The sequence below is a fragment of the Bombyx mandarina genome, chromosome 17, assembly GCF_030267445.1.
Source record: "Bombyx mandarina strain Sakado chromosome 17, ASM3026744v2".
Taxonomy (NCBI): domain Eukaryota; kingdom Metazoa; phylum Arthropoda; class Insecta; order Lepidoptera; family Bombycidae; genus Bombyx; species Bombyx mandarina.
In genome coordinates, this window is record NC_143223.1 from 1,693,229 (window position 1) to 1,714,157 (window position 20,929).

At 36.9% G+C, this 20,929-nt stretch overlaps 1 protein-coding gene across 1 annotated transcript in view; it reads left to right on the forward strand.

Moving 5' to 3' along the window:
• Cht7 (chitinase 7) overlaps positions 1 to 20,929 on the forward strand; it is a 106,085-nt gene that overhangs the window by 71,053 nt on the left and 14,103 nt on the right. The window contains exons 6-8 of the mRNA XM_028172170.2: positions 18,137 to 18,260; positions 19,534 to 19,715; positions 20,471 to 20,598. Of these exons, the coding sequence (XP_028027971.2) occupies positions 18,137 to 18,260; positions 19,534 to 19,715; positions 20,471 to 20,598 (434 nt within the window). The remainder of the gene's footprint in view (positions 1 to 18,136; positions 18,261 to 19,533; positions 19,716 to 20,470; positions 20,599 to 20,929) is intronic.

The window sequence follows — 20,929 nt, forward strand, 5'->3', positions numbered from 1 at the left end:
AATATGTTACGTCACTAAATTGCGTGAAGGGCCCTTTGTATAGTTAACATCAGTAGGCCGGTCACGTTTCGGCGCTGCTCTAGCGACGACGCCAGCTCCCTGTCTAAATGATAAAATTTGTGGTTTTTCTCACAGAGTGTTTTAAAATTGTTTTGCGCAGTGTACCGTGATTACCGACCCGACATCGCCTCAACTTCAACATTATATGACTCTAAATAAGTTGATCTTAATGCTTAGCTTAGGTACTCATCAATATTAATTTTGTTTTTCTTGTCAGTATTATTGTTATACCGTGATGACACTCCAGGAGGCTATAAAGCTTCTAAGCTCGTAGATATAATAAAGCTCATAGATACTGTAATAGGAATTCAGCGTTCCACTTTAAGCTTGAAGTCTCATCTTATCGTTTTTTGAAGTTAAAATTACTTTAGCTCCATTGTGATTTGAAATTCGATGTAACAAAAAAAAATCGACACTAAGTAGAGATGGATATCTTTGGAGTTTAGTGTATAGGAGAATGAGATACAATATTTTGGATAGTTTCGCTTTTACCGCGTGTGAATAAATAGAAAGTCTTTATGAGAGTGAAGTATTAATAAATGCAAGAACCTTTATTTTAATAGAAGAGATTAATCTAATTAAAAAAGAAAACGCATCTATTGATGGATACATTGAATACTAATGGCCAATTTGAACCTTTATGTCATGTCATTTTGTTTGCATGAAATTGGCAATTAAGATCTGGTGATTTTCGCGAAAGGATAATCTTCACAGGCGTGAACATTAAATGTCTTGAAGGCTTAATCTAGAGGCTTTATAGAAGGATATCAAGTGAGATGATTAAAATAAAGTAATATATGTAAAGTAAATAATGTAAAGTAAAGGAATAACGTCCTTTACCATGGAAGTCAATCGTGAACATTAATTGTTAAGTACGTATTTTAAATTAGGCTCTTATTCGTTTGAAAGGCCAAATGCTTGAAGAGCTCCATGCTCACTTGAAGGTTACTAAAGCCAATATACATCATGGGACTTCATGGATCTAACTCTCACATGTATAGTAGTGTGTCTTCCTTTCAAACAGAGCCTTTTTTTATTGCTTAGATGGGTGGACGAGCTCAAAGCCCACCTGGTGTTAAGTGGTTACTGGAGCCCATAGACATCTACAACGTAAATACACCACCCACCTTGAGATATAAGCCTTAAGCGGTAGGCGGCGGCTTAGCTCTGCCCCTGGCATTGCTGACGTTCATGAGCGTCGGTAACCACTTACCATCAGGTGGGCCGTATGCTCGTCTGCCTGCACGGGCAACAAAAAAAAGATATAAGTTCTAAGGTCTCAGTATAGTTACATATGTGTACATAGCCGAGTATGATAGCGTCGCAGCAGAGTTAGGTCGCTCAGTACGCTAGTAGGCTAGAAGGCTGATTCTCCGTTAAAGATATGCGATGGTGATATTCAAGGTCAACAAGCAGATTTTTTAACGTGCTCTTGTTCACCTGACTGTTAATGAGCTGTGTTTTCGACTTTAACAATTTAATTAATTGCATTTATTTGATCATAGATGTTAATCTCGATAAATAAATTTTACTAGAGGTCCCACAGTAGTCGAAATTCGACTATAATTAATTGGAATTGTAAGTTTGTACACTATTATGATTGTATTTTATACTTCTATAATCACAAATTTCGCCAAGACTACACTATAAAAAATATTAACAAAGACAAACAATATTAAATTTAATCTATTCTCAATTTGACAACAGACGTCAAGAACAAAAGTTTGACAATGAATAGTATACATGCGTGTGTGCGTCAAATACATGGTATGTAGTGTGTGTAATGTTTTCTTTATTGATTTAATGTATATTTTATGCATTATTTAAAAAAAATATTAGCATTGTGCACTTCTTCTCTATATTCTCTATAGTGTGGAAAATTTCATACTCCTCCGTCCGCGCAATTTTCGTATTTTTGCTTCACGTATTAATAATTTTATATGTATGCCGTTAGTTAGAGAGAGTCCGGACATAATATTTCCGAATAAGATTACGGATACACGGAAAAGAAATTGTAAAAGTTGTCCGGAAATTTTAATAAGTAACGATTGCTAAATAATTTTATGAGATTTAGACATGAGAATGTTAATCGATTGAGATGGTTTTATCATATTATCATAGTGCAATTGTACACGTTTGTTTGTGAATCATATGACCCGTGTTAGGTTATTACACTCATTCAATTTAGGACCGTATTTTTAGTTAATGCTTTATTAGTGGATAATAAATAAAAGTATATACATTGTAAGCGGGAGCGAGAGAATAAGCAACAAAATCTATCTATCTCTCCCTCTCTCTCTCTCTAGCAAAAGAGCTTGGCTTGTCAAGAATAGGTTCCGTACTTGAATGAACACTTTAAGCCGCTGAAATCTGGCTTTGCAGGTAGAAGATTGCAAAGGATGGAGGCTAGCGTTAGATGCATTTAATAAACCATTCAAACCTCCATCAGGGTCGCAAGTCCAATGGCATTGTTCGTATTAATTCTTCTCTTTGTAACACTATGGATCCGGCACTAGTACGGTGAATCCATGGAGTGCTAAGAAATTCATCTCATTTTCATTCTAAGACGCGAACCACAGCTGATTGCTACGTAAGTCGGAAATGCCTGTAATTAAGAGGCGTGGAAGGTTTCGTGCCCTAAGAGACCATAAGTTTCTCTTTAGGGCCACGTTCGTTGGTACAAGCGGAGCGATTTATGTTTTTATTTTATAAACAGGTATTTTAGTAAGTTAGTTAGATACTTGTACTGACTATAGACAAGATACAAAGTTTGTGTTGACTTTTAAGCGGGAGTTTGAATACTAAAGATATATTTTTTTAATTTTGGCAAATCCGTGTATAGTGACTTTGGTTGAAAGGTTGTACAACAATGGTTGTAAAGTTATTATAGATTAAATTTATTTAAGATATGAAAAATTTACTTAACACTTAATGTGGACTAAGAACCAGGCCAACTTATGTGAGAAATGACTTAAGCTACATATGAAAAGGTGATATTATTATTTAAAATCCCGGTAATTTTTTTAGTGTGTAGATAATATGTTCTAGATATATATCTATATTTGACAAATTCTTTGAATTTTTATCTAGATCAATTCAAATTTTTCCCTCAATTTATACTATTCATTGATAAACGTCGCTTCATAGCATTATTAGTAAATTTACCGCTAGACTTAAAGCTCTCTAATAAAGTAATATTACAGTCTTTTTACTGGTGGTAGGACCTCTTGTGTGTCCGCACGGGTAGGTACCACCACCGCTTATTTCTGACGTGAATCAATAATGCATTTCGGTTTGAAGGGCGGGGCAGCCGTTGTAACCATACTGAGACCTTAGAACTCATATCCCAAGGTCAGCGGCGGCATTTACGTCTATTAGCTCCAGTAATCACTTAACACCAGGTGGGCTGTGAGCTCGTCCACCCCCCTAAGCAATAAAAAAAAGGCAGTAGTATATACAAAAAAACGCTAAGCTTAACACGAACCTCATCAATTCCGAACTCAAAGCGCAATGTTTAATTACAGACGCAAAATGACAAATAGTTGATCCCCGTGGCCCTGACTAAGCCAACGACGACATCTTGAGGTTAAGTAACTAATGGAAAGTGGTAACCCGCGGCATTTATAGGGAAATAGTTATGATACTTAATTCACCTTTCAACGGCGAAGCGTTGAATGTGAAATATAGGCGTAATGGTCGCAAAAGAAAAGCAATCGACTTATGACGGGCTATTGAAGTGTTTATATAAAAATATGCAAGTGGACTGCAAAAGTTCTATTTACGATCCTGCGAACCGAATGTAAAGCAGTGGACGTCGCCCAAAACACGTCATTTCGGATACTCCCGATCCACTGACGGTGCTTTAAAGTACCTGAAGTACCGGTCATAGTTCTCGTCGAACCCGCCGCTTGCGACAAAAGGCTCAACGGGTAAATTAACCTTCAGACACAGCCCACTGAGTTCGTGTTAGCAACGTCGTCAGGTTTGAGCGCCGTGAGCTCACCTACTAGTTTGGTGAATCTAGAATAACCCCTTGAGGTTACTAGAATAGATAGGAAAAAAAAGCAAAAGTGCGTGGATAGTACAGAAATCAAAACCTTGTAAACTTATGATGAACTTTATCTGCTACTAATCTATCTATCTATATCTAATATATAAAATTCTCGTGTCGCAATGTTCGTTCCCATACTCCTCTGAAACCGCTTGACCGATTCTCATGAAATTTTTTATGCATATTCAGTAAGCCTGAGAATCGGTTACTATCTATTTTTCATACCCCTAAGTGATTAGGGTTGTCCAACCCTAACATAATTTTTTTATATGGACATTTTTTTTTGTTATAATGAGGTGGTTGAATGAGGTTTTGTTATTTTTATTATATATTCCCTCATCGTTCACAGCACTACATACCTCTTTCACTCATTTACCACATCCTTACACACTTACAATAAGTTAGTTTTTTTTCTACACTAGAAATTCCCTAGAAATCTTATATATGGCAAAACAATGTTTGCCGGGTCAGCTAGTAAGTATATGTAAAAATGAATTGCTGTTCATTAGTCCCGCTAAAACTCGAGAGCGGCTGGACCGATTTGGCTAATTTTGGTCTTGAATTATTTGTGGAAGTCCATAAAAGGTTTAAAAGGTAGATAAATATGAAAATGCTCGGAATTAAATAAAAATTACAATTTTGTTTTTCTTTGATGTGTCCCCCGTCGGACGGATTCCTTTTGTTTGTTTTAAGTTTATTTTATACAAAAGCTTAGGTAATTTATTTATCTATTGAGACAATACGAAGTCTGCCAGGTCAGCTAGTAGTGTATAAATATTGTGGTAGTATTATTTCATTATCAAAACGTTTTAAACATCATACATGGTTTGTTGCTTGTAAAAAACTGTCACGCTGCGCTCTGATTGTCGCTAATTGTATGAAAAACATCAATTTCTTTAACCTAGTCGCGCTCTATCTATGGTACGCTGTGAATAGTTTTATACTTTCTCGGCTATCTACAATATAAACTGTTATTTGATGAATATCGCGTTTGCAACAGCGTCTAAATATGCACCACCCATTTTGAGATATAAGTTCTAATGTCTCAAAGAAAAAAAAACAGGAAAATAAATTAGCATTTTTCTTGTCTTCACACTCTATCCGTCGCTTGGTACAATACAACGAATTTATTGTTTGTTGATTCACTAAATAATGTCTAGCCAAGATGATTTAGTTAAGATGCATTCAGATTTTTCTCAAGTCGACTTCCTTATTAAGCATTTTGAACATTAATGGTTTTTTTTTATTGCTTAGATGCGGATTCGAATCCCGCCAAGGGAAGATATTTGTATGATAAATATATAAAATGTTTTTCCCAGGGCTATGGATGTATATTAAATATATATGTGTGTATAATAAAAATCTTTTCCGTTATCTGGTACCTGTAACACAAGTTCTTTACGAACTTAGCACGGGAACAGTTAACGTGGCATGATTGTTTAAAAAAAATATCGAAAAAAAAATCGAAATCGATTAGATGGATGGACGAGCTCACATCCCACCTGATGTTAAGTGGTTACTGGAGCCCATAGACATCTACAACGTAAATGCGCTATCCACCTTGAGATGTAATCTCTAAGGTCTCAAGTATAGTTACAATGGCAGCCTGACCCTCCAAACCGAAACGCATTACTGCTTCACGGCAGAAACAGGCAGGGTGATGGTACCTACCCGCGCGGACTTACAAGAGTCCGTTAATGACTCATTAATATCTCATTAATTCGTCCAAATTTGATTTCCAGTTCCAGTTATTGCAGAAATTTTTGTGTTTGGTTCTGTTATTTGCCCTCACGCCACTAATTCCGTCTTTTATCATTTATTAAGATTTTCGACAGTGAAATGGCTTATTCATTTACTGTTAGTGACATTCAGAATGTGGAAGCTCTAAATTCACTGACACAGGTGAGCGAATAGCAATTTAAAGTAATAGAGGGCGGTACACAAAACTCAATCTAGATTATTGAAAGCTTTCAAAGCTTCGATAAAAGAATGAGGTCACAATAACAAAAATATCCGTTCAAAGCGATCGCGCTGGCTGACCTTCGATAAAACAAATGTCGAGGACTAGAATCTAGATGAGTGGGACCTATTTTTATATTAAATTTAAAACGCCACATATCTATTTGTTATTCTCTGTTATACTTTTCGAAGTTTGTTACCAAGTTTACTGTTTTAACTTATCTGACGACTTATCCGAAGACGATCTGGGTTATTTGTCACAGAAAAGTGGCCCATTTGATGGTGAATTATCAAATGTTTCCGGAGCACAACTTAGACGGTCGCGTCCAATATATTTTTAAACATTGTGTAGAAATACTAAGCGACATAAAATCCTTATAATCATTGTAGTGTGGATACAAAACGTGATACGGTTTGGGCTGGTATCTTCTGACTGACAGCTACAGATACGTCATTAAAATCTTCTAGCATGGAGAGTCTCAAAGCTGTGGCTATAAAAACAGCCTGTAATATCTTAGTACCGACTAACGCTAAATTTGTAATATGCAGAATTCAATCAGTATGAAACCTTTCAATAGTGAGACCAAACACTGACTTGAGCAGTATGTAGAGGTAAGGGTGTGGATTTAATGAAAGCGAAATATTTTGTCGTGAAAAATTTTTAATGACGTAATTAGGAAACGCGCTTTCGACTCTAATGTTACGTGGATATCAAAGCCCTCTGAAATCTTGACGTGATTGCCACCATCTATTTTCACCCATGAGGTCTTAATTTTGATTCCATTTGAACAACGCTTATCTTCGTACTGAATGGATAATTACTATACTTAAAAAAATTATTATAAAGTGATACTAAATTTTCATCGAAAATTTCAACACAAGTCACTCTATAACTAAGTACACACCCTGTGCTCTCAGACTGATTGCAAATCGAAATTAGTTCTCAAACGCATTTGAGAGATATAGAGCAAAGCTGACTGCGAAAGTCTATGGAGCAGTTTTCGCGGTTTTTGGTAATCTCAAATAAGAAGCTGTGCCAGAAGCCAAATTTGTTATTATATACTGGTGGTAGAATGTAGTCTGAATCCACACAAGTACCACCGCACCGTCCGCACGGGTAGGTACCTACTACCACCCAGAATAAATGTTTAATAGTTTCTTTTTTAATATTAATTTATTTATTTATTTTAAATATTTCTAATGAAATACGTACTTAACAAATGTTCACGATTTACTTCCACGGTGAAGGAATAACAGCATGTAATAAAAATCAAATCCGCAAAAATTATAATTTGCGTAATTACTGGTGGTAGGACTTCATGTGAGTCCGCACGGGTAGGTACCACCGCCCTGCCTATTTCGGCCGTGAAGCAGTAATGTGTTTCGGTTTGCAAGGGTAGGGCAGCCGTTGTAACCATACTGAGACTTTAGAATTTATATCTCAAGGTGGATGGCGCATTTACGCTATAGATGTCTATGGGCTCCAACAACCACTTAACACCAGGTGGGCTGTGAGCATGTTCACCCATCTAAGCAATAAAAAAAATAAAAAAGAATCACAATACGAAATCTTCAATGCGTATAGCACATATTATACATTAGATTTTAGGTCCCTGATGTATTTAAGGTTGTAGACATGAATAAATACACTTAACACTTTTTCAGTAAAAATCTCGAATAAAATTCACACGTATTTCGAAATTTAATACCAAGTTTTAACTTAACTTTTACATAAACTCGCGTTAAATGTGAAGGATTTGATGCTTATGTTTCAATGAACTATTTACATAATGTATCAGATAATTTACTTATGAAAGCCGGTCACGTTCCGATGTAACTATATTTGTATGTACAAAAAAAACAGCAATTTCTTGAAACTACCCGCACGATCGGTAGCGTGCGTTCATATGCATTTTGAGTTTATATTATTGCCCTTATGTACAAGCGAGCGTCTCACGGTATATAGTCACCGTCATTAGCGATGCTAAAGCCAAAGCTATTGTGTTGTCTACTGAGGACGCTTCTCAAGCCTAGTTTGAAGAAGGACAAGTCATAGCGCTCGGGAAACACCGCGGAGGGGAACTCATTCCAAAACCGGATGGTGCGTGGCTGATAAGATCTCTGGAAAGGCAATGTGGGTGTGGTAGTTTTAGACAATATGGATGAACTCTAGTCGGGTGGCGTTAAGTGTGATGGTAGAAGGAGATAAAGGGATCAAACGTCTTAAATAATTTGAAGTCGACGTCTCAATTGTAGATTATAACGGCTGTTCTGTTACGGGGTGGGTCCAGGGGCTCTATTTAAAAAAGGAAACCGTGACTGACAGTGAGTTTATTTGTATTAAAATATAAATGAAACACTAAAAATTGTATGTGTTTCCACTACTTAAGCCAAATTTGTTCCGCGACAATTTTTTTTCCTTGATAGCCTGGAGAGGCTATTTCAGCTTCTCCTTGACATGTAGGTGAGCTCACGGGGCTCAGACCGGGAGTGTTGCTAACACTGGAAGAGCAGTGCTTCGCAGAATCTACCACCGGATCGGAAACGCGACCCACTGTGAAGATCCGGCGAGAAACTCAGTGGGCTGTGTCTATAGGTTAATTCACTCGTCGAGCCCTTCATTGCAAGCGATGGGTTCGACGAGGACGGTGACCGGTAACGTTTTTATTAGTAAGCCGTTTTTATATAAAGACTATGCATACGGGAATACCTTAGTCTGCATTTTTATTTAGGTATATTGAGTTGGTATTGAGAGACATATGTAGTAATTCCACCTTAGAAGCGGAACGCGTAACTGCTATCAGACAGAAAATAGACATAATGGCGGGACCTGCTCATGCAAGGAAATGACATCATATTATATCGGCGGTTTCGCGCGCTCTCAATTCCCGGAACTTAGAATTACTTTATTTAGTCTTGTGAGTCCGCTAATCTAAACTAATCCGTCTATATCTACCACGTGGCAGTTCATCACCCAATTTTTAGAGGAAGGTTGTTAAGATGAGGTTCATATGTTGACTTTCAGCAAAATAAATACTAAATATACGCAGAGCTTTCTCGTACCCTAGACTATGTCTGTCTCTTTCTAACTCGTTTGAAGCTGACGTTGCAAAGACAACGCGCCGCGTCTATTCTTAGGTCATAACGCCTTTATCAATAAGGCCGTATGTGCGGAATATAGGTCATATCCAGCCGCGACCTCGAGACTGATATAACAACGTTTGCTGCGACAAGACCATTCCATATAGTTAGATAAAATGTCGCAATATGTCTTTTAACATATATAATTCACACGAAAACGACCGTGGCCGTATTCGAATGGCGGACATCGCGACACCTATTATTATGTAGCATTATAAAATAATTGCGTGCAAAGATAGTCATCTTGGCCCAAAAGATATGTAGGCCGGCTTAATCGGCATGATGCGGCCGTACTGGTGTTCGAATCCCGCAGGCAGGTACTATTCGTTTTAAGGAAATACATATTTAACACTTATTCGCGACATCCACAATGAAGGAATAGCTTCTTAGTTAAAATCAAATCAGCAAAATTTTATATTGGTAATAATTCGTGGGGCCGTATTGTCTGCTCACAAGGGCTATAATCGTATATTTCTGTCGGCCCGTATTCATATCTATCGGTTTGAAGGTTACGACAATGGTTGTACAATCAGACTCAGAGCACAAGACAGAGCTTCACTGAACATATAGATTTTTTAAAAGAAAAGGCCCTGAAATTTGCAACATACGAGCTATTTGAAATAGTTGCAGTGATAAACAATTAATCTAAAAGTACATTTTACATTTTTACATACACGCAATGCCTAAAGACAACTACGTTTTTCTCTCCTTCTTATTTGACAGTTTTGATACTCAACAAGTTTGGTTACTTAACAAGTTAAAAGTCTTCAACGCTTGCGTGCTGCCGGTCATGACATATGGCGCTGAAACATGGACATTGACCGTAGGACTGGTCCGCAAATTCAAAGTCGTTCACCGTGCTATGGAAAGGTGTATGGTTGGAGTTTCTTTGATGGATCGAGTCAGAAATAAGAAAGAACCAAAGTAACCGACATAGCCCTAAAGATTAGCAAGCTGAAATGGCAATGGGCTGGACATACGTGTCGCAGAACCGATGGCCGATGGAGCAGACTCGTTCTCGACTGGAGACCACGTACCGGAAAGCGCAGCGTTGGGCGTCCTCCTGCCCAGTGGACCGATGACATATCCTGGGAAAGATTGAATGCGGAAGGCGGAGGATCGTTCATTGTGGTGGACTATGGGAGAGGCCTACATCCAGCAGTGGAGAGATGCAGGCTGATGATGATGATTTTACATTAGACACTAGATAATAATACAGTGCAAGTACGAACAAGTTGATTAGAACCAAGATCTACTGCTTACTGACGAAAGGCTCTGCGATCTACCAATGACATTTCTTGAAATTTGATGAAAGTTTGTTAAAAAGATTAACATGAGTTAAATGTTAATAATGTAACATAAGTTCGGCTGTATCGTTCGGCGAATATCTTTGTTTCTCGATGCAATTAGTGCCCGCAATAGATCTGTTTACTCGTGAGCTTGCATCAGATGCTACTAAATTAACAAACACAAAAAAACATTGCAACATTTACAAAAATAATGCTCGAATTTCGAAAACCGAATTCAGTAATAATTAAAATACCGTTTTAAAATTTGAATTGGTAATACCGAAATGCGATGCGAGCCAAATGCGATGCACACACTTATCTGGCACTTATCTGACAAACTAGAAAGTTCTAGAATTGGCGATTTGCCGAAAAACTGTGTTTGAACTTGACGATCGATTAGTTCAATCGCTTTAAAAGTTAATTTTGTTGTTTTTTGAGCAATTTGAATTCACTGACTATGTTTGGATGAGGATCGGCTGCACGCACGAAAAAGTGTCACGTTCCGTGCCAGCGTGCAAGCGAGAGCGCAAACAATCGACAGAGAAGCACGAAGTCGACGAAGAAGGTCGACGAACGAACGTCGAAGAAGAAGTCCAAGCGTTGGCTTGTGACACATTTATCTCTCTTCTCACGTGACGTCAGAGATAGCAGGTCAAATAGTTCTGTCACTAACGTTATCACGTAAAACTATAGTCCGTAAACTGACAGACAACCAATTATTTTTTTAAGTTACGAGGTATCAGCAAAACATAAAAATGAACACGTATAGAAACTATATAACGTACCAACATTGAATCTTAAATTTTCGCATAGCCGCCGAACTCGCTCCAAATTTAATAAATATGCAAATTAGCTGTTCGCTACGCACGTACTAGTTTAGAAAGAGACAAGGAATTCGTTCTTATCCTACTAATATTATAAACGCGAAAGTTTGTAAGAATGTTACTCTTTCAGGCAAAAACTCAGTAGTTCAGAAATCCATTCAGTAATGGATTTCGATGACTTTACAATAATATAGCTTACACACTAGAATAACACATAGGCTATCTTCTATCTTCTTCTTCTTCTATATATATAAAAATGAATTGCTGTTCGTTAGTCTCGCTAAAACTCGAGAACGGCTGGACCGATTTGGCTAATTTTGGTATGAAAATGCTCGGAATTAAATAAAAATAACAATTTTGTTTTTCTTTTGATGTGTCCCCCATCGGACAAATTCCTTTTGTTTGTTTTAAGATTATTTTATACAAAAATACAAAAGTTTAGGTCTTTTATTTATTCGATTGAGGCACTACGAAGTCTGCCGGGTCAGCTAGTAAATTATAAAGATATATTGTAAATTAACTAAAATATAACAAAAGTGTCAAGTAATTAGGAAAAAATCTGCCGTCCTATTTTCGTAATCAATAATAAATTCAATGTTTCCGAAGCGAAGCGAGAGCAGGTCGCCAGTAATACATATTTTTTTAATAAAATCCGTGGTCGAACCAAAAAGTTTGCTTAGCCATTACAGGCGAGCCTCGTTTTCAATATGATTGTAGGTACCGACCGAGAAAGTATTATGGAAATAATAGCTAGGTAATACTCGACACTGAGTTCTTTTGGATTCTAGTAAAAAAAAATCTACCTCTGCTGATTTTTTATTTTTATTTTATTGCTCTTGTAGGCAGAGGAGCATACGGCCCACCTGATGGTGAGTGGTTACTGTCGCCCATGGACTTCAGCAATGCCAGGGGCAGAGCCAAGCCGCTGCCCACAATATATAGATAGCCTTCATTTCAGCTTTACCCTAGCGTGTAGGTGAGCTCTCGGGGCTCAAACAGGAGTGTTGCTAACACTGACCCTAGCAAGAGCAGTGTTTCGCAGAATCTAGTACCGGATGGGAAACGCGACCCACTGAGAAGATCCGGCGAGAAACTCAGTGGGCTGTGTCTATGGGTTAGTTCGCTCGTCAAACTCTTCGTCATAATCGACAAGTTCGACGAAAAATAAATGTTGCCCAAAATACATTTAGGGCCGCTAGCGAGTTTTTCAGTAACACAAAAAAATTGACACAGCGAAAAAGCGCTAATTACTTTCTGTGTCTCGAGTTTTATGTAAAATCAAATAGTTTTTAATTCAAGCATTCAAATGTGTTTCTAAATCGTCACGAACTTTCGGGCTCGACGAGGAAGGAGCTTGAGGTACCTATAAGCACCGTTAATGGATATGGAGGATCCAAAATGACGTGAACTAAACGAAATAGAGTCGTGGGATAAATTCAAAATAAAATTTAAAAGAAACGACGAATTCTTTCGTTCTTAATTTATTTACCGAATTCATGATTTATTTACGTAAATGAATTATTTAATAATTTTTGTTCTATCTCCAACCCTTAAGCGTGTAAATGCGTAGAAAATTCCAGAAGCATTTTGTTATTCTCGTACAAAATAGGTAGTACTATATGACAATGCCGCATTTTATCCGTTGATATTCCGACCGCGATGTTGAATACAGAAGGACTTGTGCTTTCCTAGGATGCGACGGTACATCTACAACATTACTCGTTACTGAAACATGGCTCGTACAATGCTGGATGGATTCCGAATAAAATTAACACTATCTACAACGTAAATGCGCCACCCGTCTTGAGATGTAAGTTCTAAGGTCTCATTATAGTTACAACGGCTGTCCCACCCTAATTACTCTCTAATTACGATCTATCCATACCAGTTGTATTCGTTTTTGGAAAGCAATATTTATCGCTTCCCTTATTATTATAATTTTTTTTATTGCTTAGATGGGTTACAGTGGGCACAGCCCACCTTGTGTTAAGTGGTTGCTGGAGCCCATAGACATCTACAACGTAAATGCGCCACCCACCTTGAGATATAAGTTCGAAGATCTCAAGTATAGTTATAGCGGCTGCCCCACCCTTCAAACTGGTTGTCTGGAAGAGATCGCGATAAGACCGCCAATTGTACTTTTTTGTGTTTAATGTATCGCACTGTTTATTTGTTTTTTGGTGTACAATAAAGATTACTCTCTCTTTTTCTCTCTCAAACCGAAACGCATTAGTGCTTGACGGCAGAAATAGGCGGGGTAGTAGTACCTTACTCGCGGACTCACAAGTGGTCCTACCACCAGTAGTTAATACGCAAATTATAATTAAAAATATGTCACTAGATACAATTGTTAGAAAACTATAATCCAATATTTTGTTTTCTTTAATTCAACTTTCATAAGTTGGATAAGTTGGTAAGAATGGACTTTAACTAACTGGAAATTCGAAGATTTGAAAATCTAGAAACGAAGGCACATCTAGTCTCCCATATGTTTTTGCATCCCATCGGAATACCTTACGCGGCAAGGCTTTGTTCATCTCACATTCTCGACGAATGGAAATTGAGGAAATATTACGAATTCTGTTTTTTTTTTTGTTTGACGTACGGGTGTTTCATACACAGTCTTCTGCACTTGATTTACTGCATCATAAGTTTCAGCTGTGGACATATTTTTTTTCATATTTATTTCTATACTACATCAGAAATACCGTATTGAAATATAGCGTCCTCGTGAGCCACGTCTTTTACTGTTCGAAACAAAAATTACGCTAATTAAATTATTTGATACAAGCGGTCCGCTCCGGCTCCGTTCGGATCTTTAAGAAAAAAATCAACGATCTTTGACGTTGTTTTATTTTTTAAAATAACAGAACACTTATTGCAGCACAACTATAATAGTTAGACATTTGCTGTCGCGACACTTTTTGTAAATAATAATGTGTTCTACAAAGTCGTAGTACATTGTATGCGATGTATGCGAGTAAAGAATAATATAGGTAATTTTTTTACATCTTGGATTGCATTATTGAAGTTTTAATAAGGATCTCTAGTTTTTTTCAAAAAAGATTATAGCCTATGTCACTTAGGAATAGTGTAGCTTCCAAGCAGTGAAAGAATTTTTCAAATCAGTTCAGTAGTTTCGGAGCCTATTCAATACAAACAAACAGAAAAATCTTTCTTCTTTATTATATTAGTTTTAAAAAAAGATTATAGCCTATGTCACTTAGGAATAGTGTAGCTTCCAAACAGTGAAAGAATTTTTCAAATCGGTTCAGTAGTTTCGGATCCTATTCAATACAAACAAACAAACAAATCTTTCCTTTTTATAATATTAGTATAGATTAGTATAGATAATCAGAAAGTCCCCGACCCGAAGTCTAATTACCACAAATCGAACAAATGCATATTGGTAAGCGCTAGAATATCGATTCGTTCCTTTACCTAAAACGGCTTACTTCTCATAAATTTTGGAACACCATAAAACTTTGGAATTTGCCACTTCATACTCTCCTCTATTAATACGAAGCTCCAGCGTAAGCAGCGACAGAATTTATGCCCTTGGTATTGCCGTTGTCCATAGACCACTGTGACCGCTCTCCAGCAGGATCCCGCATGCCCGTTAATCACAGATGACAATAAAAACTATACTCTGTTGCACAAAGGCTTCCTGGCTGACTTCTTAACTATGAACAAGAACTAAAGCTTTTTATAGGATTTCATTGACGAAGTGCTAAAGCATGGTCATGGTGAAGCAGTAATGCGTTTCGGTTTGAAGGGTGGGGCAGCTGTTGTAACTATACTTGAGACCTTAGAACTTATATCTCAAGGTGGTTAGCGCGTTTACGTTGTAGATGACTATGGGTTCCAGTAACCACTTAACACCAGGTAGGCTGTAATTACGTCCACCCATCTAAGCCATAAAAAAAGGTTTCTTGACTGATTATTTAACTATGAACATGAACTACTGCTTCTTATGGAATTTAATTGACGAAGTGCCCCACCAAATATTACTTATATTTTGTATCGTGCTAGTGCCAACGAATAACAAACGAAAGAATTTTGTAATGATCTGGTTTGAAATGGCTAGCAGTTGTGCCGCCCCGGACTATGAAGCAACATGCGGTAGAGTGCTTAGCCTTACGACAAACACAGCCGTTCACTTCGTGAATCCTTTCACGGTATTTAGAGGTTCGCGAGTACAATATGAGATATTTAACAAGCGCTGGGCGTGTTGTTATAACGTACGTATAGTTATTGTAACGCGCTTGGGTTCGGGATGAATAAAATTTCACCAAAGTACAACTAAAAACTGTATTCAACACTTAAAACACTTAGACACTTCACAGACACTTTAAAACACTTTAAAACTCTCAATTCGTTTGTTCCGCTTCGCTTCAGGTGATCCGTTCGCTGTTTCGCTTCGAGTAGTTCCGATTACTGACTGACTGCGACTCTACAACACTTCTATAGCCGATACCTCATCCCTAGAATTATAGAGAAGATTCCACACATCTCTAGTAGTAGTTTCCGCTATCTGTCAATAGATGCCGTCGTATTTCTCGAGCGTGCCTAGAACGCTTTGGACATCTTAGTGCAAAAAAAAACTGAATTATGTTGGACAATACGTTAATTAACATTGTTTTTTTAATCGTAGTTAATCGCTATGCTTATTAAAAAGCGCGACAGAGGTCATTCGTACGCATGTTCTAAATACAATAGAGTCGTTATGTATACAAAATGAAAATACATTTAAAAAAATGTGACTTTAATTACTTAAAGATAATTTGTGAAACAAAGATATCTATATATATAAAAATGAATTGCTGTTCGTTAGTTTCGCTAAAACTCGAGAACCGCTGGACCGATTTGGCTAATTTTGGTCTTGAATTATTTCTGGAAGTCCATAGAAGGTTTAAAAGGTATAACGAATTTGTTTTTCCTTTGATGTGTCCCCTGTCGGACGAATTTCTTTTGTTTGTTTTAAGTTTATTTTATACAAAAGGTCTTTTATTTATCGATTGAGGCACTACGAAGTCTGCCGGGTCAGCTAGTTAAGTAATAATAATAATAACTGGAAACAAATCACACACTGTCATCTGGCCCCAAATGAGGATTCCCTGTGTTATTGATACCAGAGACTGATATAAATAATTATGGACATTTAATAAATAATAAAAACCCAAACGAAGAGCAAACAAATCTGTTCATCACACGAAAGTTTATCTGATGTGGCAATCGAACCCACGACCCTCGGCGCAACATTCAGGACTGATGACTACTACACTACCGAGTCATTAGAATTAGAAGTTTTGATTTCACTAAACACAAAAATAATATAATATCAATGAAACACAACTTGACTTATGTGTACTTGATTTCATAAAATTATAACAAATATAATTAACTAATCACGTAGCTTTTTTTTAATTGCATAGGTTGGTGGACGATCTCACAGCCCTCTTGGTCATAAGTGGTTACCGGAGCCCATAGACATCCATAACGTAAATGTCACCACCCACCTTGAGATATGAGTTCTAAGGTATAGCTACAACGACTGCCGCACCCTTCAAAACGAAACGCATTATTGCTTCACAGTAGAAATAGGCAGGGTGGTGGACTCACAAGAGGCTCTACCACCGGTGATTACGCAAATTATAATTTGTTAATTAAACTATTGCTTTGAACATTGAAACACCTGACGTTTAAAGATGCTATACTTATATATACCTTCTTCTATTTATATAAAAATTCAATTAAAACCTATGCTTTAATAATCAGCTCAGCTAAACAATCCAAAGTGTCCTTGCTACACTTCGGCGCCTTTCAAAATAACACAGTGCTCACTACAAAACTTGGCTATTAAACCACCGTCTAGGAGGTTACGAAATATTGTGAATTATACAGTATCAGAAGTTTCGTTCAGTTAATTATGATGGATGAAGGAAGTTACAATATTTTTAAGGTTTTAAATGTGCTCTGCGACCTTAGATTTATGCTGTTGGCAAGATTGGAAGTGGTCAAATCAAATTCGAGAATTTTGTTATTTATTATCATACAAAGAATGGGCTGTGTATTTTTTTTTATTTTATTTACATAATAAAGTACTTCCATAAAGCCTAATTTGGCGCATTCGTGAGATTTTTCCTAGGAGACTACTACCAATTGATGTAATTGATCGTAATTAACTATGCGTAGACAAGTACACGACAAAATGAAACAAAGAACAATATATCCTTCGTCTTTATTAAAACTCTTAATACCTACCTCTATCTATTTATGTAACAGAATCTTCAAAAGTAATTTCCATGACTTTTCACCACCAATATAGACCACGTTTCACTAATTTCAAGACAACGGATTCACTTGAAGATTTCACACGCGTCACTGACCTATTATAATACAAAAATTATATTACATGGCCTAATATTCTAAACAAGATAACAAGGATTAAACTAAAGGATAATTAATGTTTTCGATGCAGTTTGCTGCTAGGAGTATTTTTTTTTTTAAATTTATAACTTCATAATTATATTTATTCTTTAAAACTCAAATAGGCAAAGATGAATTAAGAGTGAAACCGGTGGAGCATCTTCCGAGAAACCAAGAATATATTTTTACTTTCTGTCGGCTTACAACCATTAATCGGGTAGATAATCCCTTAGTGTCAAGCAATAATCGGCCTCATGGACACGTAAATACCGCCACATGACGTGTGACCCAAAGTAGAGCCTTAATTAAATTATGGCAGAATGGTGGTGTTAAAAAACGCCAAATGGCCTTTAAAAATTATAACTATTCGAAATTTGTTACAGAGCTCCGTGAGGCCTTCGAAGCGGAGGCTCAAGAAGTGAAGAAACCTCGTTTGCTTCTTACTGCAGCTGTGCCAGTTGGACCTGACAACATCAAGAGCGGATACGACGTTCCTGCTGTAGCCAGGTGAACTTTTACTAGCCTTCACTGACGAGACGATGGTCCATATGTTACCAATTCCCAACTAGACCCAAACATCTGTCACTTAAAGTTTATTTCGTTTTAGCAAGAATAATCCTCGTACCGGTTTTTGTCAAATATCTCACGGGGTATACAATGTATTATCAGGTTGAGGCGATCATGGCTCATCAAACGGGTCGTTAACTTTGCAGAGCCTCATTTATGGCAGCAGAAATGCGCTATAAAGAAAATGTGCTATAATTTATCTTGAAACCACACTTAACAATATGCTTATGAATAAAAACGTTATGGCATTCATAAAGATAATACAAGACTTTTGGTTCTGGTAAATACCGCTTAAATCTCACGTCTTTTTTGGCTTACCCGGCTAAGTATACTTACGGTCCATGTTGTACCATCCATTGCGGAGGTCCAAAAAACTATGTAGATTCCCATGTCGACTGTACTTCATAAAACCTATATAAATTCCAATACAATTGAAATACGAGAATTGTGGCTAAATTAAGCAGCGGTCCTTGTGTATATCTGAATTAGCACATGTCCTAAAAAACTTAAACAGTAATCCATTGCAGAGGTCCAAAAAGTTTTGTAGATTCCCATGTCGACTGTACTTCATAAAACATATTTTAGGTAAATTCCAAAACAATTGAAACAAGGGAATTGTGGCTAAATTAAGGAGTGGTCTTTTTGTTTATCTGAATTAGCACATGTCCTAAAAAACTTAAACAGTAATCCAATGCAGAGGCCCAAAAAACTACGTAGATTCCCATGTCGATTTTACTGCATAAGGTTTAAATTCTAATTGACATAAGGGAATTGTGACTAAATTAAGCAGTGGTCCTTGTGTCTATCTGAATTAGCACATGTCCTAAAAAACCTAAACAATAAAAAAATAACATCGAATAACGCTAATGCTGGTAGGGCGTTTTCTATCGAGCATTGTGCCTGTTTTTACTATTTTGAGTCGTGCGTTATGACTTTGAGGACAACAGCCATGATTGTAATAATAGGTTGGGGAAAAAGTCTTTTCGCATTACACTCGTAGTATGTATGAACTTGTAATAAAATCACCAGTAACCACTCAATCTCATTATTTAAAAACAATACTTGACCCTGTAGCGACATCCATCAACTATATTGAAAAAAAAACCCAACTGAAACCAGAATAAATCTTTAATAAATACTTGTGTAACAACAACTATCGCAATTACTTGGATAAAATTGAGATCTGCAACTTTAATCAACGTTTTATCTGCAGCTATCTGGACTTCATCAACCTTATGGCCTACGACTTCCACGGCAAATGGGAGAGGGAGACCGGCCACAACGCCCCGCTGTACGCTCCGTCAACAGACTCGGAGTGGAGGAAGCAACTATCAGTAGACCACGCAGCACATCTCTGGGTGAAACTTGGAGCCCCGAAGGACAAACTTATTATTGGTAAATCCTTATTTTAATTGGGCAATTACGTTAATAGCTATGTCCGGAATTAAAATTGGAGAATTGAGATATTTTTTAAATTCATTAATGTAAAACTAGATATTACAATGATTAGGGTAAATATTGCAGAGTGACAAGTTTCTTTGAAGTTCGTAGAGGAAATACATCTGGCGTTATTCAGCTGTCTAAGTTATGTGCTCGCAAAGCTATGTGAAACATATTTTCTTAGATTCGAAATATGTGGAATGTTTGTTAATATGCTTACAAAGCTAACACGCTGAATACTTACACAAGAAATAGCCAGAATCCTTGTAGACATGCCTAACACAGCCTTGAAAATGTGCAAGTAACTTTCAGTCAATCAACTAGATGTAGTATTGTTTTTTTAAGAGATTTTATATATAAGTAAATACAAGTAAAAGATCAGAAATTAGACATACATTCATTCAGAAAGTTCATTGAGTTCAGCAAATACCAATCTTTTGCAAACTTCTCACATTTTTATAACCCCTATGTTCATTTCGGAAACGATTCTGTATTGCCACAGATTAAGCCTGATTTTGGATCACTCAGACATTACCAATAAGTCTGCTCCAACAGCAATAAGCCTATAGAGTGAGAACAAGATTTCCAAAACTCAAAAATCCTTTAAATATATCCTTTGTATACACAACACCGTGTCCTTTAATGCTCATTACAAGCCTTAATCTGTTTAAGATTCAACAACTTTCTAGTAAACGTAATTTGAATTCAAGGTATGCCAACATATGGACGTACATTCACGCTCTCCAACCCTAATAACTTCAAAGTGAACGCGCCGGCCAGTGGCGGAGGAAAAGCGGGAGAGTACACCAAAGAAAGCGGTTTCCTCGCTTACTATGAGGTAATATTGGTATAATTTAATCCACGGATTGCCTGATCATTTAAATAACGTCATAAAAAAGTCCCCTTCATTGAACAATGACGTCAATGTTCACTTACGCCATACACATAATATATACCAATTTTTTTCTATGTTAAGAAGACCAGATTATGCCTTTAAAATTCATTGGGACATAAACTAAATATCTTTTAAGTCATTTCGAAACAGAGAGCGCACTACATTTAATTAAAATCACTACGAATCTTATAACAATACTTGCTTTGCTCTCAATCTGTCCTTGTATCAAAACTTGGTATTGCAAATTAGTTCAAGAACTCTAGCGCTTGGCTAT